The sequence below is a fragment of the Poecilia formosa genome, unplaced genomic scaffold, assembly GCF_000485575.1.
Source record: "Poecilia formosa unplaced genomic scaffold, Poecilia_formosa-5.1.2 Scaffold349, whole genome shotgun sequence".
In the NCBI taxonomy this organism is placed as follows: Eukaryota; Metazoa; Chordata; class Actinopteri; order Cyprinodontiformes; family Poeciliidae; genus Poecilia; species Poecilia formosa.
Window position 1 is genome coordinate 36,833 of NW_006800288.1, and position 24,545 is coordinate 61,377.

The following is a 24,545-nucleotide window of genomic DNA, read 5'->3' on the forward strand; positions in this document are numbered from 1 at the left end:
ATATATATAAAAAGTTGAGTATATATAACCTCAGTATGGTATTCCTGTAAATACTGATTCTGAGCCTTATCTATCAAGGATTGAAATTAATAAATACTAAATAATTATTTTAACATATAATTACGTAAAATTTCAATTAATGGAAATTGCAACTATTTAATTTTCCAGTACTAAATGACAGGAATGTTAAATTATTTACACAATTATTATTTTCTAATAACATTTAGTAATACTTGTTATACTGTCTTTTTTGGCCCTAATTGAACCATTATTTTGAAAGAGGTCGTGGCATTGCTGTAATCCGGTTTGAGCTATCCCCGTTCAGCTTGACGCGAGCGAGTGCAAGCTATTTGCAAGCAGCGGACGCATAAAGAAAGTGTCACTCAGAACCTGCAGCGATGACCGTCAAAGTGTACTATACCACCGTTACCGCCTCGCGGACGGTAAGTCAGACACACTGAAATTTTACCCGTTTACCGCTGAATGTGAGTATTGAGCTCTGATGGGAGCTGCTAACAATGGTTCAGTCTAACGGACACACCCAGCACCCTATCTGTAATAGCTTCCTCCTGACTAACAGTGCAGCGGGCCTATGCGCTTAAACGCTTTTTGCATCATTCATTTAATGTCAGCTTTATTTATCGTATCGGCACTCTTATTGTTCCTTCACACCTAATTATAATGGCAATACGAGCGGCAGGTGTCTTTATTTTTCTACCTGAATTCATGAGCTTGGTTGGGCTGTTTGTTTCTTCCCCAACAAATTAGCAAGCAGTATTTGCTCACTATTCACCACAAAACTTTGTTCAAACAGTGGTTGTGAAACACGGTCATTCAGGTTCGCGTGACTTGACAAAATAACTGACGCGCGAGCACATGTATCCGTGTCCCGCACGCTGAGTTCTGCACCAAACCTCATTCAAAAAATAGTCACTTTAAGTTCCCTGTCAAGTTCAACTTGACTGTAACACGATTCTGTCCAAATAATGTGTACTTATAAATTATGACACGTGAAACACGCTTAGCAGCATTAAGCAATAAGAACTGCCGATTACATAAAAAGCAAAAATACTATCAATATGTATGTTCCAGCTAGTTAAAGCTAGTGTAGTTGGTCATAAAATCATTCACTTGGCACTTCCTGTAAATTTACGGTAGCCGAATTAGGCTGCAGTTTAAAAAAAATAAATAATATATATATATATATATATATATATATATATATATTATATTTTATTCTTGCCTCTATATTTTTGTCAGAAGAGCAATATACAAGCAAATTCTTTCATTTGTGTTTGCACTAAATGTGTTCGACATGTCAATAATTTAAATTGCTAAGACCTGTATCTGCAAATAAAATAGGTCATGATGATGTGAAAACAGCTTGACTTAATTTAGCCAAACAACAATCAATAATTATTACACTTCACACTGACAAGTTTTAATAAGACTGCTGAGCAGGGGTGTGTCCAGGAAGTTTTTAAAGGGGGCTAAATGGGGACCAGTGATGATCTTGGGGTATTGCACCAAAATAAAACCCATAAGTAGGCTGTAATAAACTTTATTAAAAGTGTGCGACTCACAACATGGCTGTCACACTGACATAAACATAAATGCATAAAAAGCAAATATAAAAATCTGACCTATTGAAGCTATGTCTTTTCTCAAGCGTTGTGCTCAAACGTTTTGTCAAACACTGCATACAGCTACAGTCTTCAGCCAGACGTTTCTTCAGAATAGTTGCAAGACTGACTGCTAGTGGAGATGCTTCCTACTTACAGCATCACTTTCCACAACAACTCTTTGAGGATCCTTGGATCATAGAAATTTCCCTTTGGCATAAATAAAGTATAATTGAATTAAAATGCTTTGTGTTGGTAACATCTGTAATTTCTGGATGTCGGCTTTCATTCCTTGCCAGTCGTCACTGTTAATGACAAGAGATTTGTGCGATTAAATTGGTCGTCATTAAACATTACTGCTATAATCTTTTCACATGCAGCAGCAACTTTGAAAAATGAAAAAACACTGTACAGCTTTCAGACTGTCTGCCATCTGGTATGTATTAGGAGCTCATTACTCTTTAACCCTGTCCTGTGCTTTAAGGCATCTATCCAACCGTCCTGTTTCTGGAAGTTGTTCCTTTTTCTATACCAATATAATATCCAGAACCTTAAAAAAAATTGTAGTTTGCTGAGCTAATAACAATTTAGATTTACTCATTAGCCAGAGCAGATTTTTTTTCTGGAACTTCCTGGATAAAGTGACAAATCGTTCTGCTTCTCTCTTCCCCATCATCCCCCGGTATGAGGATGTAACTCTAAATAAAACGCACAGCAGCTTGACCTTTTTTGCAGTTTGTTCCGCTTTTTGAGGTGTGGTCACATTTTCGAACATCCAACTTCCTTAGTGAACCCAGAGTGACAGCAGACTGTTCATAGAGGAACCAAACAAACAATGTTTGAAAATTGTTGAAAGTGCTTTTAGTTGAGACTGTTCCCTGAAGCTTGTCATTAGATAGAAGAGAGAAACATCTCGGTTCACTTTGATATTTAAATGCTTGTTTCAGAATTGAAAATTGGCAAAATGGTTAGTTTACCCTGGTTTTGTTGACGACGTTCTAGACATTAAGGGTGAAAAAGTTGCAGTTTTTTCAGCCAGATCTGGGGTATTGTTTACATCACTTTTACTATTTGTTTGAACCGATGACCTGTGAACTGCATCGTATTTGAAGTCTCCATCCTTCCTTACTGAAGGCGGGTGGGTGCCAGATGGTGCTGCGTGGCGGTGCTTCTGACTAAAGCTCATGTTTTTTTGTTTTCCAGGTCAAGTCTCAACAAGCGGAGGTCATCCGGGTCCTGGAAAGTAAAAGCATCCGGTACGAGCTCATCGACATCTCCGTGGGTGGCGAACTCCGGGACGAAATGAGAAGCAAAGCAGGGGACCCCACTGCGGCCCCTCCCCAGTTCTTCAATGAAGACCAGTACTGTGGGGTGAGGAAAGCACACATCAGTATAAAAACCTGTACATGATACATATACCTGTATCTCTGGCAGTTGCCTCAGGCTTTAAACATGGCCAGTGTTTTACTGTTCACGTTTCTGATTTGCCTTTTTGAGATCCTTTCTTCTCTCCTCCACAGAACTACGAGATGTTTTCAGAGGCAGTGGAAGCCGATACAGTGGAACAGTTTCTGAAACTGGCATGAGGACAGTGGGACGTCGACCCGCTCTGTCCTTCTAAACCTCCATCACCTCCAACCACTTCCCCTTCCTCCCCACATCATGTTGGAGGACCTCCAGTACGTCACTGTCCACCACTAATGCCGTCAGCCCACTTTTTATGCCATAACGAAGAATGCCAAATATCTCCAATCCAACCAATCAGAAGTCACATATTCCCCCTTAACTGCAAAGTTGGTCTTAATCCAATTTCCTTTTTTGTTGTTTTCAGATTTTTATATATGTTAGACTACTATTATGAAGGAACTCCAAACCCTGAAGGAATCAGTGTGCAGTAATCGGGTAGACTAATGAATCCAATCCACTGGATGACAACAATCAAATGAGAAACTATCTATTCCATCTGTAATTAAAACACAATCATGTTTGCACTCAGAAGTCTTTGTAAGTACTGAAGCTTAGATGGTTAGAAGTGAAAGGACTACAAGGTATTATAAGAATAATGATTTTGATTCGTTAAGAATTGATGGAGTCAATTTAGCTTGAAGTCCAATACTAATCCATCAAGACAAATATGGAATTTGCAGCATTCTTGAGTCTGTATAATTACAAGTACTCCTTTTGTACTTTTAAAGATGTACCAGTTTTTGGACCAATCATCTTCACCCACATCCATGTTAATACATCATACTCGTAAGACAGACCATTGACTAACGCAACTCCTCAACCAACCAAAAACGGTAAATCACAGTTTTTCTGACTCGGTTTCTTAACCAGATCCAAAGGTTCGACTTTTAAAGGACGGCCTCTGGTTTGACATCTCAAATGTTTGCTTAAAGTTTGCATCTGTCTTTCTCTCTTAGTGCCAATAAACCAGTTCTCTAACGCGGATCATGTCTGCAGTGTTAGCATTGACTTGCCCTCTTCTCCTTCTATCTGTCACCTTCCTGGTTTCTGTAGGTGCTGCATATTACTGACTGGGCAAAAGATGCCAATCAATAACAAGAAGGGAGTATTTCATACTGAAGGTTTACATTTTGGTTATCATAACTCAGTCTTATCAAACTTTGGGAACATTTACCACATTCCATTGGTGGTGTTGCATTCATTCCATGAATCACTTGGTTGAAATAAAAAAAAAAAGCATGTTTTGTAGGATTTCTTCAAGATGTTTGCACCCCCTGCCTTCATTGCATCTGTTAAGCTGTCCCTTGTGATTTCCTCTCACAATGATTGTGTATTGTTTTGTAGATGTTTGCCTGTTATTGATGTATACTCACTATGAATCATTCTTTAGACATTCCATTCTGAGCTCCTGCGTTGCTTTTTGGACCAATTCCTCTTGGCCAAAACGAAAAAATGAAGAAAATACAGACTTAAAAGCGGTTGTCTTCCAAGAAGATTGTGAGAAGTGATTTATGCATTAAAATAAGAGTTAAATCAATCTGTTTGGATTGTTTGATTATATGGGATTTTGATTTATTTAAATGTGCAGTTTTGGTTGGATGTTTCTAACTGAAAGGAGAATTCTACATCTGATTTTCATTTTTAATCGGCTTGTAAGGGAAAACTTTTGTAGTTTTACTGTTTTCATTCAGTGGTTTTATAACATTACACCAAAAAACTGGATCCAAATGTAAACTTTGTACTATTTCAAATCTTGATAACTCTGAAGGAAGTCATCAAAACCTATTGTGTATTCAAGGATATTGACTAAGATTAAAAATGCATTATGAAATAATTTCTGAGAACAAATGCAACTAAGTATAGAACACAGTTTCATCTCAAACGAGAACATAAAATCTAATTCAGCTCAAAAGGTGAAACTTTTGAATCCAACTGATCCTAGACTTTTACATACACTCCTAAAAAGTCGTTATTTGCATATCAGATTTCAGCAACAAGGCAATTCAAAGTGTTTTACACTAAAAAAAGCAAAGTAACAAATGAAACGTGCAATAGGCATTGCATTTGATCAAATCAATTGTTTTAAAACGAACAGAACTCAGACCGTATTTTTTACACATATCCCACAAAAGAAGCATCAGCCATGTTCCTGGTGTCCGTTGTCCCTTTTTGATATAATGAATTTATGCCCGATATACACACAAAAAGAAAAAAGAAATGTAAAACCCTTTGTGCCACTGACAAAACCTTCGACCGTGTTTGAGGCTTTTAGTCTGAAAATATTCCCGGATGTTTCGCTACTGCTTCACCGGATGTTAGTAAACCGTGGCTAGAAGACGGAAGCTGTAAAATTTTGACAAACAGCTGAGGTAATATCAGTTAATAAATAATATTACTAATTTAAAGCGATGCATGTGGCCAGATTTATATTCGCATACATGTCCTGCTTTTCTTTCTTCCGTATTGTTGCTTTTTAACAGCGGTTTGCGGCGTCTGCTTTTATTAAGCAGCTAAGCTAAGCTAGTTGAGTCTTGTAATTGGTACCAGAATATTACTGAATGGATGCTGTTTGCTGACATAATACAAAAGCTTACAAAATGACATCCTGTGCCTGGTTATTATTTTTAATCGCCCTTGGCCGGCGCAGTATGTTTCCAGGTGTCACTTTTAGCAGTCACGTTACCTTTTTAAACAGAAAAAGACAGCAGCAGGTGTATAATCAGGGAGTTTCATAGGGAACTCTGGGATTTCTTCCCTTGTGCGATGCGCAGCTTCTGGTTCAGCAAACCTGCATAGGACTCTTTCATTACTTTTAAAGACTCTGAACTTTAGCTCATAACTCTGACACTTGTCAAATCTAAACTAGACTAAAAACATATAATTAAAACAGTTGTAATTTGAGAAACCACAAAAAAAGATATAAGGAAGGAGAATGATCTTTACAAACCGAGTCCATGCCATGTTATGAGTGATTAAGGTTTAGGTTGATTAAAACGAATGAGCTTTGTTGTTCCTCCCAGGTGAAGCCCAGTCTGACGATGAGCGTCCCAGACTACATGCAGTGTGCCGAGGACCACCAGACGGTGCTGGTGGTGGTCCAGCCGGTGGGCATCGTGCCCGAGGACCAGTTCTTCAAGATCTACAAGCGCATCGCCAGCGTGAGCCAAGTGAACATCCGCGACTCCCAGCGGCTCCTCTACATTCGCTACCGCCACCACTACCTGCCCGAGAACAACGAGTGGGGCGACTTCCAGACGCATCGCAAAGTGGTGGGCCTCATCTGCATCACCACGTGCAACTCGGCCAAGGACTGGCCGCAGACCGCCGAGCGCTTCCACGGCCAGAAGGAGGTGTACAGCTCCACCCTGTACGACTCGCGCCTGCTGGTGTTCGGCCTGCAGGGGGAGATCGCCGAGCAGCAGCGCACCGACGTGGCCTTCTATCCGGGCTTCGAGGAGTGCTCCGACGTGGAGCGGAGGGTCGAGGACTTTGTGGAGTCCATATTTATCGTCCTGGAGTCCAAGCGGCTGGACCGGGCCACAGATAAGTCCGGTGACAAGATCCAGCTGCTCTGCGTGCCTTTTGAAAAGAAGGATTTTGTGGGTTTGGACACAGACAGCAGGTGAGCGTTTCTCTCCAGAATCCTGATTTCTCAGCATTTCATGGAACTTTCACCTAGGGGTGTCCCGATGCGATATTTATATCAATTATTAAAAAAAGAGTATTGGATTATGTGGGCCTGCATTTAAAATTTCCCATATAAGCACCGCTATAGCAGCACTCCGCTCCATAATTCTCCTCCGGCATTTAGTCCGACCCAACATGGGGCTTTATAGTTAAAGGCCTGTCATAGCAAGTTTTACTAGATGATAAATTGCCCCAGAAGTTATTGTGATACACAATAATATTGTTTGAGACCATTTTCAAGTAATATTATGGTAATGGCATAATAATGCAAGAGCACATTTTCAAAGATCAATAAACGTTAAATTCAAATGAACATTTTATACTGGAACTGGAAGACATTTAAAACGTCCAAAATTAATTAAACAAAACAACAGAAACAACAAATAAAATGAATTATAAACAAACAAAATTGTCCTGCAAAAAAGAGCTAGTTGATGAGCCTTTTCTAACATTCCACACTGCAAAATTGAGTAATAAAATCGTTTATGATTTGTATTGGCTCAATCTCTGTATTGGCCAATATTCAAAGCTGCGATATCGATATCGTATTGGAAGTGGAAAATAGTATCAGGACACCCCAACTTTCAGCTGGATGTCTGTTGTCTGTGTTTTATGTCGGCCTCATATTTTCAAAAATCCTCAGGCATCTTTGCTCATTTTTTCTAAAAATTTACATCTTTTTTGTTTGTTTTTTTCTACATTTGTTTTTGTTTGATTTATCCTGCTTTACTCTTCTGTTTTCTTTTCTTCCATACTGTCCCGTGAGTTTATTGTTGGGTGTGAAAAGGTGAGATCTTAGACTCCATAGGTGAATCACTTTCCCCACAGATGTTAGCTCTGCTGAGGCATGGGCCGGTATGAGGTCTAAGGACGCCATGGACTTATGTAAGAAATCCAGCAATTTTATGTTACTTATGCAAAAATATGATCCGAAATGCAGTTCCTATGAAATTTATTCACCTCCTTGGATGCTTTACTCCTTTTACAAAACAACCATGATCAACAAAAGTTTGGCTATTTTGAGTTAAAAATAATAATAACAATAATAATAATAATAATAATAATAATACAAACCCTTTAATATCAAAGTGAAAACCAATTTTATTGCAGTCATTCCACTCATTGTGACACCACTAGCACCATTTGACTGACCTAATTCAACTGACCTGTTGAATTAGGTCAGTCACTTATTTTATGTTACATATTTTCATTCAGTTGTCATTACTTTATAGAAATCTGCTTTTACTTTGACATAAAAGGTTTTTCTTTGTAATTTGTTTTGGCAAAAACACCTAATTTTGTTGATCATGATTGATATGTAAAGCAACTGAGGAGGTGAATAGCTTTTCTAGGAGCTGTGTAGATCACAATCTAGATATTTTTGCTAGTAGAGCAAAATGTACACCACAAAGTGCTTCTAAAATAATACATCTTGTTCGTTATCACAGTTATAAAACTGCTATTAAACATTTTATATATTGTTATTTTGACATGATACATGAACTAAAGCTATCAAATTGACAACCTCTATATTTTTTCAGGCTATTGTATGGATGTACACCTGTTTGGTTTTGCCGTGTAGTCGTCTCCTGTTAAGCTAGCTGATTAGCACGGCGCAGCAACAGGTGAGGGAGTGTCAGTACTTCATCATTGTATGATCCATACAGCCAGAAAAAACTCCAGTCACTTACACAGTTTCCCTAGAAATGGTATGGTGAACATTTTATTTATTTATTTATTTATTTATTTAATTTTTGAAAGTTGAATTGTCAACTTTTGAAAACTGGTCCATGCCTTGAACCGGTCCATGCCTGGCACTACCCTGAAGATGTTTTCTCCCTGCTCCTCCCTGACTCCTGACCAAACGTAGCTCTTTTATTCATGCGCAGCATCTTGCAAAAATGAGTACACACAGAAGATGTGACACTTTGACACAACATAAAGCAGTCAGCATACGGCTTGCATGGACAGCCATATATGTCCAAATCGCTGGCAACAAAAGTGAGTGCATCCCTAAGTGAAAATGGCCAAAACTTTCCCAAAGTGTCAATATTTTGTGTGGCTGCCATTATTTTCCGCTGCAGCTCCCCACAGCCCCAAACCATGATACTCCCACCGCCGTGCTTGACTGTAGGCAAGACGCTCCTTCCACCTGCTGCTACACACACTTGACACCATCTGAACCAAACAAGTCATAACACCTTTATTGGTTCTGAATAAGCAAAATGTCAGAGGGAAAAAAAAGTGATTAAGAAGAAACAATCAAAATGTCCTACTAATAATTAACCCAAAACATTCATATCCATTTCGAAAAGAAGATGAAAGCTTATTAAATCCCACCCCAATTGTCTCATGGTAATATGTCTCACATTATGCATATTTTTACATCAAAGTTTTACTTTGTGTCACAATTTCTACTCTTTCCAAAGTGCATCTGTACGATTTATTTATTGGCATGTATAATAACAGGACATACTCTGCTTGTCTTCAGCAAGCTGTCCATCTTTAGAAGGAACTTTTGGACATTTTCACTTAGTTCTGCAGAGTTCTTCTGCACTATGAGGCCATTTTGATAAAAAAACAAAACAATAAAATACTACAGGGTTTTCTAATTAATTAGTCTGGTAATTAGAAAGAGCTGCACCTGTGCTGATGAAGGGAACAAACTCAAATGAAGTTAGCTGATGGCTTTTTGCCATTATGTTAACTTTTCAAGCTTGCACAGCTCTTTGAAATGAATAAAATGCATCACATAAGTTTGTAATCTAAAATGATGTCAGCAAAAAAAAAAAGCTGCATTATTTGTGTCACTGCCAACTGGGCCTGTCGCGATAAACGATAAATCAATTAATATTAATCGCACGATAAATTAAACCTATCGACCTCATTTTAATTATCGGCTTTATCGTCTCTTCATGCCGTTTTTTTCTTTCTGTTGATGACACTGAATGAAAAAGGCTCAACTCCGGTGCTCTTCACTGACCCTCCCTTCCTATTTCCTTAGTGTAATGCCCAGCGCACACTAAAAGATTTGTCGGCTCATTTTCAAAACCTGACAGACCACCATTAGCCGACAGAAAGCCTAGGTATAACGGTTCGATCGGGTTCGTCGTGCCTTGTGGTGTCCAGCCACATGGGCACAAAATAACTACAAGTCCAGTTAACTAATTTTAAAACCAGGCATTAATCAATGCTTTACTAGAATCTACCTGCAATGCATGTGGCTAGAGTCCGCGTAAAGTCCTGACTGAATGAAAATCCTTATAACCTATTTATGTCACGTTAACGAAGAACAGCTGAAAAGTTACTGGGTTTATCAACTGCGGTAGCAATTTGGCTTCAACTCCTCCCCTTGTCATTTCTATATTCTTTGCACGAAATATTGTTTCCACATATCATCTCCAATGTCCGCTGGATTTTTGGTTGCGCTGTGTCAGCTGTTTGTGATTCCCCTATGTAATTTCCCCTCAGAAAGCACGGAGAGAATCTGCGCTTTCTGATTGGCTACCTGTCACATTCAGCGTTAAGCTCCCAGTTGGGGAAAAACCCTGATTTAGATCGGAACGGCCATGACGATCTACATCTACAGGATGATCGGTTACGAAATCACCAGCGACAACCTTAGATCGGCCAACGTTCTAAGATTATCGTAAGGGGAAAATAGTGGCAAAAAATCGTGTAGTGTGAACGACTGCGTTAGGTAGTCGGATGTGCCCATCTTCTCTATTTAAATCTAGTGATTACTGAAGTGCAATATAGTATACAGATTTCATAATCTGCACTCTTTTGGTTGAATGAAGTATTTATTTCCACTTTGCCTTTATGTTAAGTTTTTATTAAAGTACGTTTTTTGTTAATGGAGACTGAGAGTCCATTTTCTTTTTGTTTTTGGTTGTTTTGTTTTAGTTTATCAGTTCCAGTGTTATGTGTTCTTTTGAAAATAAAATGTATGTATCTGTGGCAGGAAATTGCATGCATTATTACGTAATTTCCATTAAATCAGTGTCAAAAGGTCTTGAAACAATATTATCGTTTATCGCAATAATTTTTTTAGACAATTAATCACTCAGCAAAATTTGTTATCGTGACAGGCCTACTGCCAACGGTTTTTCCTAAAGCAGTGTTCTGGCTGCGCTCCATGTGGAAACACCATCAGGCCCAAGACAAAAAAAAAAGTCTTATTTTATTTTTGGTAAGATCAAAAAGTTTTTGAAAACATCTTTGACCTCAAATGGTCAGAGCGTGACAATTACTGGCATCTAGTGGCTAAGTTAAAAATAGCTGTGATTTTAGAGGCTATCCTCCTTCTATCTACTAGTAAATTTTTATAATCTGTATATTTTATAATCAGCTTGAGCAAAGTTGAATATGTATTTGTCTTTAAACAAACAGGCTTTTTACTTTCTCCTGCGAGGTTTATACTATGACTTTTACCTAAAAACAAACTTTGCTCCATCAAATTTTTTTTCATTCATTTATGAAGCTTTCCTAAATGCACGCAGGGTTTTCAAAGAAAGATTTTAAAAAGAATTTTTTTTTTCGAAAATAATTGAAAACTGGATGTCTTTCTTTGAATGAAGCATACCTGTAAAATCTTTTAACATTTTTGAGTCTAAGATTATTTACATGCCCCTTTCCACCAAAAAAAATCAGACTACTGTATTTGGTTAGCTAAAATATCATGGCTTAGTTTATTGTTGAGAAGGAAAAAGAATGTTCTTTGGTCCACTAGTCCTTTTGACCCACGTGACAAAAGTTTTGGAGAGCCGTGGCCTAGCTCAGTTTATCCTGCTCACATTGTTCCTGTCTGATGAGGATGTTCTAGTTGGTGAAACTGCATTTGAATGAGTGGATCTCTACATGTGTAAACCTGTAACTGCACTGACCTCTGAAAATGTAAACTCATGATCTAGTAATAATTCGTCACTATTTAATTTCACTTTTAAAACATTGTATTGTTTTAATTATCCAGCTGGGCCTGTTTGAAATTGAAAGCTTTTTGTTTGGAGTCTGTGCTGTAGCACTCCTGCTTCTCTACTATGCATTTCCTCTTAAGCTCTTGGCCACCTGCTGAGCCACTTCATTTTCTTCCATTGACCTTCCTGGTGTTTGTGAAGAGCTTACACATCCCATCCTGCATAATTTCATACATATTTTATGAAAGTAGTTCCATTTCCCTTGTGTCCTGGTGAAGCTACTCCCTTTTTCCTCCCTCCAACAAAAACCGACGAGTCACAGAATACCTCGTGCCTTGTCTTGTCGCCCAGATCACACTTTAGCTGACAGACGAGACCCCTGTCCTGTCTCCAACCAACTCATTTTACCTATACAAACTCAGAGTATCGTTTCTAGAGTAACCGGGAGCCAAAAGAAGTACTTTTGTTAAAGATGTCAATGCACCTTGTTCTTCTGGCAGTGGTTCCAAAAATGTTTTCCCTCCTCATTCCTGTCACTTCGCTCCCCAGGCATTACAAGAAGCGTTGCCAGGGGCGGATGAGGAAGCATGTCGGGGACCTGTGCCTGCAGGCGGGGATGCTGCAGGATGCGCTGGTCCACTACCACATGGCTGTGGAGCTGCTCAGGGGAGTCAACGATTTCCTCTGGCTTGGTGGTAAGCATCAGCCTAAACATTTTATTTTTATTTATTTATTTTTTGTTATAGTTATATTTACAGAGTGTCCTCACATTCTAAGAAAGTCTTAAAATATCTTATATTTATAAAATAGTAATTTGGCTTTAAACATATTAATTACAGGTCTTGCATTTTGCTGTGGCAGGACTATCTAATCTTGTTTATTCAGTTTTTTGACAGGGAACTTTTCTGTCAGACTAAAGCTGCTAAAATACCCATGCTTGCTAGCAAGGATATTTTAGGGTACATTTAACTAGCTTCCTTTTTCTCCTTTTTCCTAATGTATTTCCACCAAAATGTTATGTAAAAAAATAAAACGCAGGCTGCTTGAAAAGGAAACTAGCTAGGTTTTTGTGTCCATCGTGACAAAGTGCACTTTCATCGATTTTATTCTGGATGAAGTTTGTTTTCCCCACCAGCTCGCTTCTGTTACCCACTCATATAAGGCTTCTTGCATTCTGTGCAAAAAAAGCCCAACACTTAAGCTTGTTGCTAAAGGGGGGATAAAGTTATAGAGAGTAATATGCAGCATGAGAAACCAAATCTGCTGCCAAGAGCCACAAACGCACACCAGAAATGTCCATTTTTGCTGTGTTTGATTGTAGGACACCAGACCAGCTGTCCAGTCTTAAATTGGAGTTATTTATTTTTTTAAAATGAGCATTAGCCTGCAAAAATGTGACATTGTACCTGGTTGACTTAGTTGCATTTGTCAAACCCATGAAATATATCCATATATTTTGACCCATGCCATCTTTTAAAGGAAATTCAGTGTCAGATAATCTTTAACTTACTACAGATTTTCTTATAATGGTTTGGTGTCCAAAGCATGCCATTTTTGGACACCAACATGCTCTTCACATACAGTGGCTTGCAAAAGTACTCGTACTCCTCAGATGTTTTTTTAATTTTCATACTTTGTCACTTTACAACCAAAAATCCGATTGTCAGATCCCAGAATCTGTGCACCTGTGGTTTTGTTTGCAGCTGCGTTGGAAGGCTTATGTTCAGCCTCTGTCATCTTCCACTACCCGGGAGGCACAGCAGGAAAGATGGCCGCACGCAAGCCCAGCATCTCCCAGCCGGCCGACGCGGGCAAACGCCACAGACCAGGTAACCACTGGGCTGCAAACAGGAAACGGAAACGGCGGCTCTCCTGAGTGACTCAGAGAAACAGAATGGATCTGCTGGCTGGCCAAGCTTTGCTCAGCTGAACTGCTTGGTTTCACTTTAAGCTTTCTTAAATGCTGAAATGTGTGTATTTTCTCCTGCTGATTGCTAATTTAAACTTTAACAATGTTGTGCCATCTTCCCCTTTTAATTAACTTGCTATTAACTCTGCTATCTTTAATGCTAATCATGCACATATTTTAAGCAAAAGTAAGAAGTTACAGGAAAAAAAACTGACATTGAACTGAGTATTTTTCTTTGTTCACAGTTATATCAGAATAATATTGTGTATCAACTTGCTGTTGAGTTTAAGTTTATTTGTACACAGGATTTCTATGCGGTATGAAATTTTAAATTTGACCTCAGTGTTTTCCAGGTCTGGATTGGTGTAGAAAAAGAAATTGGATAAAAATATGTTTCCAGAGTTCCACTGTCTAAATCTATCCATCAGTCATTTGTTTGTTTGTTCCCTCCTTCATTTATTCTTTCCATTCTTTCTTTTTGTTTGTACTTCCTTCATTTCTTCCTTTGTTCATTTCTTCCTTCATTTGTTCGTAGTTTGCTTTCACTGTTTCTGTTCCCCCCTTTATTCTTTAATTTGTTTTTTCCAGTTCTTTCTGTTCCTTTGTTCATTTGTTCAGTCCTTTCTTTGTTCTTTTATTCTGTCTGTTCTTTCCCCAGCTTTTCTGGAATTTTCCATTGTAGTTATGACTTGCATAGTTTTAAAAATATGTTTTCTTTTTTGTCAGCACAATGTGCCAACTCATTAAAATAGTTGACCATCAAAGAGAGTAAAATTCAGTAAAATTTGCAACTCATATTCAAGAAATTTTAGACCGGACAAGTTAACGTGAGGACAGAATCGTCTCCTTTGAGTTTACCTTAAACTTTGATATTAAAACATTATGAATACGGTGCAGCTAGCATGCTGCAGCAGCAGCAGGCATGAAACAGGATGTGGCTGCTAACTCCGCTAACGCTGCGCCTTGTGTCATGGAGTGAATCTGCATTCTCTCTCTCTGTCTGTAGGGGCTCAGGAGGTTCTCATTGACCCAGGTATGGACTGACTGTTTAACCACTGTAGCTCCTCTAGACACTGTAGTCCTTCGGTTTGCACGCGCTCACATGCTTTTTGTTTTCAGCAGCTCTGGTGTTTTGGTTAATATTCAGTTTCACTTCATTGCTTCTTTGTATTCTGCATCACAGTTCTGAGTGTATTTTAAGCAGACACTATTGATTATTGTCATATTTTACATTCTTCTTTGACTAAAAAAAAAGAAAAGAAAACCCCGCAAATTTCTTACATTTAAACATCATTTTTTCTGAAATCTTTAGGTTACATAACTCTTTTAAACACCCAGAGTTGATGGTTCAACACCTGTGGCGCATACTCTAAGTGTCTTTTTAAACATTGCTTAATGTTGAGGTTAAAAATATTGGTGTGGTGCGACATAGCAATGCCACACGGTTGCTATGGACACAACTTCTGTCTGAACTCTTGAGCGATGCAATCTAGTCGTCTTACTTTATTCACTTTAATTTAGCTGGATGTTTTTTTGACAAACATTAGCCGTCTTCTAAAAGGCACCGTTAGTCTTACATTCTTTCCTTTTTTATTTAGAGTTGGGATTGGTTTAGATTTCGTGGTAAATCTTGATTTTAAATGGTTTCAAAGCTGGTTCTGGTCACCTTATTCTGTAGATTGTATTGTATGTGTGTGGTGGGGTGGGTCTTAATTTTACTGGGGTAGGTTTTTTTGTTTTTGTTTTTGCAGTCGTTTAATTGGTTTTAATATGTGGGCTATGCATGCCACTCTAGCAGTTGTGCTCTTAGTTCTCCTCTTTGCTTTCATTGTTTTCTCCTTGGTGTCAACGCAGCTGATAAGCTGAGATTCTAAACTTTTTTTCTTCGAATAATTTATCGCGTCTCGTTTTGCAGGTGCCCTGACGGCCAACGGCATCAGCGCCGACACCAGCACAGAGATCGGACGAGCAAAGAACTGCCTGAGTCCGGAGGACATCATCGAGAAATACAAAGAGGCCATCTCTTACTACGGGAAGGTACATAAAACACACACCTAGTGTTTTATTGACAGATTAACGCAAACCTTTCAAATAAGAAAATGCAATGAAAACAGTGTCTAGATTTGCAGAGACTACAGCTTTGACTTCAGTGAAAATTGTTTTGTAGAGTTTCGACACAAGCGGACTGAATACAAAAACATCCTGCTGTTCAGATTTTTATTTGTAGAACAATGTTGAAAATATGTCATTTGATGTCATTTTTCTTCCGGTGGAAAATTGGTCATTACCTTGTGTTGCTTTATCACATAAAAACTCCTGAAAATGCTTTGAAGTTTGTGCTCATAATGTAAAATATGAAATGTTTAAATTAGAGGTAATCAAATGCTACTATGAAATGAATATTGTATAGAGCTGCAAAAGAGATAAATGAATATGAACTAGTGAAATGTTTCCTTTTGAGCTCCAAATAAATGAAAGGAAAAATTTATTATTCATTCTATTTTCAGATTTTAGAACAGAATGAATCATAAATTTAACAAAGAAAAGAAAAAACATGAATTTTGCTGAATAAGTTCAGCTGAGTGAGCTCTTCCCTTAAATAAGACTTGAAAAACTGGAGACCTTTTGTTGTTATTATATGCAAATATTAAATAAAAACATACATAATCACATGCATCTTATAACATTTATATTTAAATAAAATTGTTCTTATTTGGTTTCATAAGAGCCACAGTTAACCCCTGGTTATAGTGATATTAAGAATTTTGGAAAGAATATCTTCTATTATTAGCATAAAAATGAGTTTTCTGTGTTCTTATGAAAACTCAGCCTCTGCAGAATTAATTTTAAGATCCCAGGTTTGTTATAATCTAGGCTTTGATATAAAACTCTCAGCGATCCCTCATTATGTGGATACATTTCCTTGATTTCTTGCAGCCATGCTGGATCATGTCAGCATGGCTGTCTGTATTCATCCTTCTCAGTAGGGGGCAGTATTGGATGATGTATATTTGCATTAGCAGACGTGGACAGATTTTGACTGGCTCAGGCCGAATGAGACAGATAGATGTGACTTTCTATGAACCATTAGAGCTTGTAAACCGAAGCTTTCATGCTGATAACCCTTTAAAGCAGTGCTTTGTGTCTACAAACCATATATATTATTACTAATAATTTTAATGAAGTTGCTCCCAACTTGCTGGAAGTGAGTTACATTTCATAAGCAGTTGTTAGTCTTATAATTATTTTTCATTTCCTTTTTGTGTTGATCTGGTCTGCCTTCATCCCGTCTACCTGTATCTAATTCCTTCTGGTTTAAATTACGCTTCAACACGTAGACATTTAATATTAATTGAATTTCAATAGAAGAGACGGTGAGGATGTAAGTGGAAGAAAGCCATGGGACTCAGATAAACTGCTGCTGTTTTTTTCTCCCAACACATTGAAACTGAAATCCCTGAGAGGTGATTGACAGCAACCGCTTACATCTCTCTGTTCTGCCATGTTGACCAAGAGCGGACGAGTTTGATCGCCTGGTAAAATGACAAGTTTTAGGGACTTGCAAAATCAGACCATAACAAATAAATTGAAAGACTTTCCCTGCCTTCGAGGAGACGTATACCCTTAATAATCCACCTCAAAAACGAATGTGAGGAAAAATGTTGTAAGCAAAAAGCTGCTATGGCCTGGTAGTAATAAATTCAGTCTCAGAATTCAGTCCTAAGTTCAGATTTACCATCAGTGATCCAGATGTCTTAGTAGGAGTTCCCTTAAATTTGCACTTCAGTCATTTTGACTAAAGAGTGCTTTTAGAGCTTTCAGCAGTTACAAGGAATCAAAATGATGGTATTTTATAAAAATATATATGGAAGCCCATTTCTGCCATGAAATGGTTTCCATTACTGTAATTTTGAGTGTTATGATTATAATTCTGAGATTCATAATTTATGAGTTAAAGTCATAATTTTGATAGAGAAAGTCATAATTATAAGATTTAAAATCATTATTATGAGATACCAGAATAGTATGTTAGCTCTTCTTAGCTTTGTGAATACATGGTGAATTATGGTAACAGAGCAGAAGTTGACCATTTCAGACGAAAAGGCAAATTTATGACTTTGAATCTTATAATAATGGGTGTGAAAGTCAATATTGTGACTTTCTATCTCATAATTAGGGCTTTAAATCTCATAATTACAACTTTATGTCTCATAATTATGACTTCCTGTTAGGCTTTAATGTTTTCTTTCAAATTGCCTTCCATAAGTATCAGTCAGGAAAATGGTGAGAAAAATTCCTCAGTATATAATGCTGTGGAATACTGCTTTTTGAATGATACGTGTAGCACCCACTGCGTGTTAAGGACAAAACAATAAATTCTGGTGATTTCTTTTGTAGCAGCACTAAGCATGTCCTCCTTTAATGCCCCACAGTACAAGAACGCAGGTGTGATCGAGCTGGAGGCCTGCGTTAAAGCCGTCAGGGTGCTGGCCATCCAGAAGAGAGCCAGGGAGGCCTCAGAGTTCCTGCAGAACGCAGTCTACATCAACCTGGGACAGGTATGATCACTGACTGGGAACACACAGCACGGTAAACACGACTGGTTCTGGTGGGTTGTCCACAACAGCAGCAGTGACCCAACTCCTGTGAGAAAACCCATCCTGCCCTGCATTATGTAACTTATTATGTACCTTGATTCACTGATTATCTAAATGGCTGGATTGTTGAGGATAATTTAGGATGTTTTCACACCTGATAGTGGACTCAGATTGACTGGGGGCCAAAGTTGTAACATTTGTTTCATCTTCAGTTGGTATGGTTCTCTTAAACACTACATTGTGTCAAACGAATATTTGGTAGACCACAGTTCGTTTTTTCTCGTCCACTTCAGAGTTCGATTGCCCTGCTTACTCTACTTTAATTGCACTCTTGTTGTTTGCTTTGAAAGTTCGGTTTGTTTGGGGAGGTGTGAATGCTTAATCACACTCTGATGTGGACAAAAACCTAAACCTTGATCTCTGTTCAGTTCAGGGGAATTCTGTTGCAGTGCAAATGCAATTGTGAACGCCAACCGGACCGGAGACCGCTCCAAAAGCTGGAAGTGGACTGCAATTCAGGGCAATCCAGGTTAATGCAACCAAAACAGATGTTTGCATTTAGCAGGAGAAATTCCTTGTGGTCTTTTACCAAAGACTGAAGAGAAAACCTCCACCCATTAAAATCTGATGCTCCGATTTTTGTTTACATTTTGTGATAAAGGAAGTTGCTCTCAGGTCTTCTTCACAGGTTTTTGTGTTGTTTCCTTCAGTGATTCTTGGTGCAGCGCCACCACACGCGAGGAAGTGAACAGGTTTTTTGAAGTGTTTGCTTTGTTTGTTTTTCTCTTCTTCTTTTTCCTGTTTTTGGCCATCTAACAAAAGATAAAAAGATAAACGTCCAAAACAAAGGCTCGGAAAAATCCAAATACCCATTAGTCCACTGGTGGCAACAAAGCAGAGTCCAGCTTTGCTGGGTCCGGGTTAACTTTTTGTCTGTGCGTCTGCTCCATCTGACAGACATTCATCCACTCCTGAAGTGACAAGTTGACTTAATGAGTTCTTCCCAGCTGCGGTGGTGTCAGCATAGAGTTTCCAGAATGAAGTTTAACTCTTCTACACTCCCAAGAAGAGTTAAACCGTCTATAGAGGGCAGGGAATCAACGGTCTGGATTGTTTAAACCTGAGTTTCTTCAAATAGAATGACGCTTCAGTGCTCTCTGCCTCCACCGTGACTCAAATGATGGCATAAGGGTGTAGCTTGCAGCTGCTAAATGGCAATTATCTCCATATAATTGCAGCTGTCGGAGGAGGAGAAGATCCAGCGCTACAGCATCCTGTCCGAGCTCTACGAGCTCATCGGCTTCCACCGCAAGTCGGCTTTCTTCAAGCGCGTGGCAGCCATGCAGTGCGTGGCACCCACCATCTCCGAGCCAGGCTGGAGGGCCTGCTACAAGCTGCTGCTGGAGACTCTGCCTGGATACAGCCTGTCACTTGACCCCAAGGACTTCAGCAAAGGTAAGGGGGCAGAGGTCATAAACGATGACTTCAGAAGCTTCGTTTCGTAAGGTGTTCTCCTGCAGTGTGCCGTGCGTTCCGGCCCCTTCTTCACTCTGAGAGAGGCACAGCTGAGATCCACTGGCAGCGTTTGGAGGGCTCTCGGTGTTAAGGTCTTTGTGATGCAGCTTCAGGACTCTACAGACTCTTGACCCCGGCTCATTGCAGTCAAACTGTTGAAAGCATTAGCTATAAAAGACGGCACTCGCATTGAAAAGAGGCACTCAGAAACATTCACATTTTATCAAGGGAGAACCGTCTGAGCGAGATTTCTCTTTCTGATGCACTTTGAATCTTTGACCTTGTTTGCTTTATGAGTGGGGAATGGAATCTGAGGGAAAATATTGGAGTTCATTCTGAAAAATGAAAAAATATATAATATTGGGCATTCGCAAAAGATTCCGATAGCCTTTTACTCATGCTGTCCTTTCATGTTGTAATACACTTCCTCCTGAGAAATCAACAAGAATCTTTCCCTTGACGCTAAAAGAAAATAATTGAGACTGATTTTCACTGCAGAAAACATTCACACATTTAAAAGCAAACAGGCTCCAGTGCTTTTATGGGGATTTTGAAAAGGATGAAGATGTTGAAGTGAGGAAAAAATGTAGCAGTATAGATAGGCAAGTACAGAAATCCATCAGCTTGTATAAACCTTCCATTCAGTTTTTTCATCATGTCATCACCTGAAAAATAGAAGTTTACTTTTTTTATTCTAACAATTATTTTTGCATTAGTCTGTTGATTAACTGTTTACTTGGATAAAAAAAAAAAACCCAGCACATTGTGCACATTTTTCATTCAACCACTTACGGTTTTTATACAATATTAGAACTACATTAAAAATACAAATAAACAAATAATTAAATTCCGTTTTTGAAATGAGAAAATGAACATTTTATTGCATAAAATGCAATCGCAGCATTCCTTTAATGATCTCTGCAGCTAGATAAATGTTTCTAACATCAACATATGGAACGCTCAGTCCTTTCTTAACAGCACAGTGCAGTATTCTGTTTATTCATTTATTTTTATTAACCAGTTAATAAATGGACAGCAAAAGGTGCTTAATATGAGATTTTTTGAATCAAGTGAAGCTAAAACTGCCACTTGAGGAGTTCTGATAGAACATATTTAAAGACAAAGATGTTTTTAATCTTAAAGAAGGATTATTTCAATAATCGATTCATGTCCATGAATCCTATGAATCATTTCAGCTCTGTTCTAGAGGAGTAACGTGTTGGCTGGTTGTCTCTGTGCAGCAGATCAGAAGCAGCCTGAGGACTCAGTAGCGTTTGTCTGAGGTTTGTATGACAGTGCAGCCACTAGGCTGTGGCAGCACAGTCATTATCTTGGCAGTGTGTTAATTGGATTTCCAGACGTCTCCCGTTCAGGGCTGGAAATGCAGCAAATCAAGCTGTTTTTTTTGTGTTTGAGCGAGAGCGACAGCCTTCCAAAAGCCAGCATCCTGTGGATTACTGTGCTGGATAAACACTGGTTCTGGCAGATAGGTAGAAGTCAGCTATTTTTAGCCTGCTGAGTGGGTGCAGTTTCTCACTATAATGGGGGGGAAAAATGCTTATAAAGGAACTACATGTGCAGTTTGTTCAGATAGTAAAGAAGTCAGAGAGAATAACAACCGTGGGGATAAAAGTGCTGATAATGGCAGAGCAGCAGAAGTATGATTTGATGTTATTTGAAATGGTGTTTAAGCTGAGGAAATATTTATGGCTTTGTCAAATGTCCTCCCTCCCCTCTCTGTACCCTCTGGCCTTCCCACCACATCTTTTCCTCTGGTTTTTCTTTCTTTCCTTTTCTGTGAGTCAGCAGTCAGCAAAACGGAGCAGGGCGTCTTTTAGAGGGTCCGGGGGCATTGTTGATGTCAGGTTAGAAAGATAAAGGGCTTCAGAACCAGCTGAGTTAATAACATATTTAATCTGTTTGGTAGAGATGTGATATGGAATATATGTATATATATTTGTAATTGACAAACTCAGTGCTTACCTTGAACTTCCTCACGTTCGTTGCAAATAGGAAACATGCTGATGTCAGAAGATGCTAATTATCTACCAAAGATTTGAGAAGAATCAAATGCAATGCTCCCGTTCTCCTCCAGGGCTGGGAAATACCAGAACCAAAGCAGGACATTCTAGACAAACCAGCTAGAGTTCAGTTAAAGAGGACTAGATGAGGCTAGTGTGAATGCACCCTAAAACACAGAGTCAAATAAATAGTTCATTAAAGAGTGTCGGTAATAATCTTTGGCAGCCCTGTGAGTGTGTTCCTCTCTCTCTCTCTGTCCCAGGCACCCACAGAGGCTGGGCAGCCGTACAGATGCGCCTGCTGCATGAGCTGGTGTACGCCTCCCGCCGCATGGGCAACCCGGGCCTGTCTGTGCGCCACCTGTCCTTCCTGTTGCAGACCATGCTGGACTTCCTGTCTGATCAAGGTCAGTAAACAGCAAAGCACAGTGTGATATTTCAGAATCTCCAGTCCTCTGAGGTTCTTCCAGCTTCATGCCCAACCTTCAAAGGAAACAATTCTACCTGATTGTGGCGATTGGCGTATGGCAGCTTACTTAATGCTGAGCAATGGTCGCCAAAGCTTGTGTTTACTTGGCTTGCAGAGCTTTGTACTGTGCATACAGATATGTTTTTGTTGTTGTTGTTTTTTTTAACGCAAGCTCCACTGGCCACACAATAGAGGGAAGTTAAATCCTTGTTGAATGACTAAGCAAGAGATCTGTAAGGGAGACAGAAGTAATAGGAGAAAGAGGCTTACCTAGTAAATATCACACACAAGCAAACTCTGCTTAGGCTGTACTAACTGTCTTTATAAATAATGCAGAATGAAAATGATTGCCCACACCATTTAAACACACATCCTGAAACAAATCCCTATGGCGACTGCTTTGCTCATGGCAAAACTATTTTCTTTCCAACAAACTCAATGCCGAGAAATCTTGTTATAAAACACAACCATTTCATGTTTAAATTTGTTGGCTCAGAGCACGACTGTAAGCCAGTCTCACTTTTCCAACAACCTGAAGTGTCATGTTACAAATCAATCACAGATTATTATTAGAATGAATAAATCATCTGTGGGTTATGTGGGTGGGAGATGGTGCAGGTATACGTCGAGCTCTGAACTACAGTTTGTGCAGACGTTTGGCTCAGCTGAAGTAAACTTGTTCAGTAGTTTCTAGCTATTATAGGTCTTGATTGTTTCTCTTTTTATTCAAGAATAAGCTCTTCAGTTTTGATTCATTCAGCTGAAGAAAGTTATGGTACATCCACGCTTTCATTTGTTTTAAGCATCTGCTCAACAACTGAATGGGTTCATAGTCACCTGGTGACAATGCAATGTAGAGCTGTGTCATATGCATAATGATGGTAGCTTAGTTTATGTGATATAATCTGAGCTAAAGGGAGCAAGTAGATTCTAAAAAAGAAAGACCTCAGGATAGAACCTTGAGGAACCCTGCATGTGATTTTTATCAACTTTGATGTAAAATTACTTATGGACACAAAGAAGTCAAGTAAGAATGAGTCGACTTACTGAGTTAACCAGCTTTGTATCACCATATAAGTAAGCCTATGTTATCTTTAGCTTAGCTAGCTCTCTTTAAGGAAATGTGATTTGTTGAACCTGCTTTGTAGTGGAAAGTGTTTATTTCTAAGGGATTATTTTAGTAATTCCCTACTTAGACCAAGAGGTGTGGTAACCTGTAGGTCTAAAAGTGAAATTGAAAATTAAGTTCTTGCATATAAATGTGCTTCAGTCACATCTAGAGTTGTTACAGTTTTTCTAACTAATTAAACCTTCACAATTGAAAGAAGTGTAACTGCTAAGCTGAGCCGTCTGGCCACAAAATCATTTGTTAGTGTGGCATTTTTTGCAGCTGATGGTGAAATTAATAATTTATGTCCTTACTATAAAGTACTTAAAGTATTCAACCATCATTAACATTTTTTTTATTTTAAATTGAGTTATTGATCAAATCCTTTAGGTAATGTTATACAAAGTAAAAGCTACTTGAAGGGGAAAAAAATACATAGGTGTATCAAATCCACTAATAAAGGTGGTTTCAGTTCAAATTTTCTTCTCTTTATTGATTGCCAGTAACATGATTTAAAGGAATGAAATCTACAAACCATCCAAAATGCAGCAGCTGGTCTTTTAACAAGTGCTAAAAAAAATGTGAATGCACATCTCCAGTTCTGGCTTCTCTGTATGGGCTTAATGTTTTGGTTTAGGATTGATTTCCAGATTTTATTGCTTTAGTTTTAAAGTTGTAAAAGGCTGAGCGCCATCATGTCTCTGTAATCTGCTTAATATCCACACTCCAGTGAGAGCACTGAGGTTAGCCAAGCAGTTTCTCTTAAGTGTTCCTGGATCCATGCTAAAATCCAGAGGTGCTCAGCCTTTTGCAATTTTTCTAGCAGAGTTTGAGATTTTTCAATAATGATAGTTAACTATGTATTTTTCTTTTTTATATATATATATATATATATATATATCTTTGTTTTCTTCTTATTGGTGTTTATCTTGTTTCACTTGATTGAACAGTAAAGCATTTTCGTCAGTGTCTGTTGTTTTTATGTGCTACATAGATAAATTAACATTGACACTGACACAAGTCCAAACCGTAGTCATACTTTGGTCCAAAGACCAGAATATTTAAGCGATAGAAAACAATGGCTATCACTGCTAATGCTCCAGAAAGCTCTGCTTTCTGGAGCATTAGCGATGACTTTTCCATGACAAATTGGCCTCAGGAGAAAGTTTTGAGGAGGAAAAAATGATAACAGAATATAAATCAGAGTTATTGGTCTGCATTCAGCCCCTAAGG

The 24,545-nt window shown here is 38.6% G+C and overlaps 2 protein-coding genes across 5 annotated transcripts in view; both read left to right on the forward strand.

The window, feature by feature from the left end:
• Positions 1 to 284: 284 nt before the first annotated feature.
• On the forward strand, positions 285 to 4,626 carry sh3bgrl3 (SH3 domain binding glutamate-rich protein like 3). The gene is made up of 3 exons (XM_007574309.2): positions 285 to 443; positions 2,826 to 2,993; positions 3,143 to 4,626. The coding sequence occupies exons 1-3, from the start codon at positions 399 to 401 to the stop codon at positions 3,206 to 3,208; spliced, it is 279 nt and encodes a 92-aa protein (XP_007574371.1). The 5' UTR covers positions 285 to 398; the 3' UTR covers positions 3,209 to 4,626.
• Positions 4,627 to 5,363: 737 nt separating this feature from the next.
• Positions 5,364 to 24,545, forward strand: part of trappc9 (trafficking protein particle complex subunit 9) — a 189,757-nt gene continuing 170,575 nt past the window's right edge. For 2 of the 4 annotated variants that reach the window (XM_016661912.1, XM_007574313.2), the window contains exons 1-9: positions 5,364 to 5,458; positions 6,110 to 6,711; positions 12,242 to 12,387; positions 13,396 to 13,521; positions 14,608 to 14,634; positions 15,517 to 15,638; positions 18,035 to 18,160; positions 19,438 to 19,654; positions 21,999 to 22,142. In XM_016661912.1, the coding sequence (XP_016517398.1) occupies positions 6,128 to 6,711; positions 12,242 to 12,387; positions 13,396 to 13,521; positions 14,608 to 14,634; positions 15,517 to 15,638; positions 18,035 to 18,160; positions 19,438 to 19,654; positions 21,999 to 22,142 (1,492 nt within the window). In that variant the 5' untranslated portion in view covers positions 5,364 to 5,458; positions 6,110 to 6,127. The remainder of the gene's footprint in view (positions 5,459 to 6,109; positions 6,712 to 12,241; positions 12,388 to 13,395; positions 13,522 to 14,607; positions 14,635 to 15,516; positions 15,639 to 18,034; positions 18,161 to 19,437; positions 19,655 to 21,998; positions 22,143 to 24,545) is intronic. The other 2 variants (XM_016661913.1, XM_007574314.2) reach the window with 1 other exon arrangement.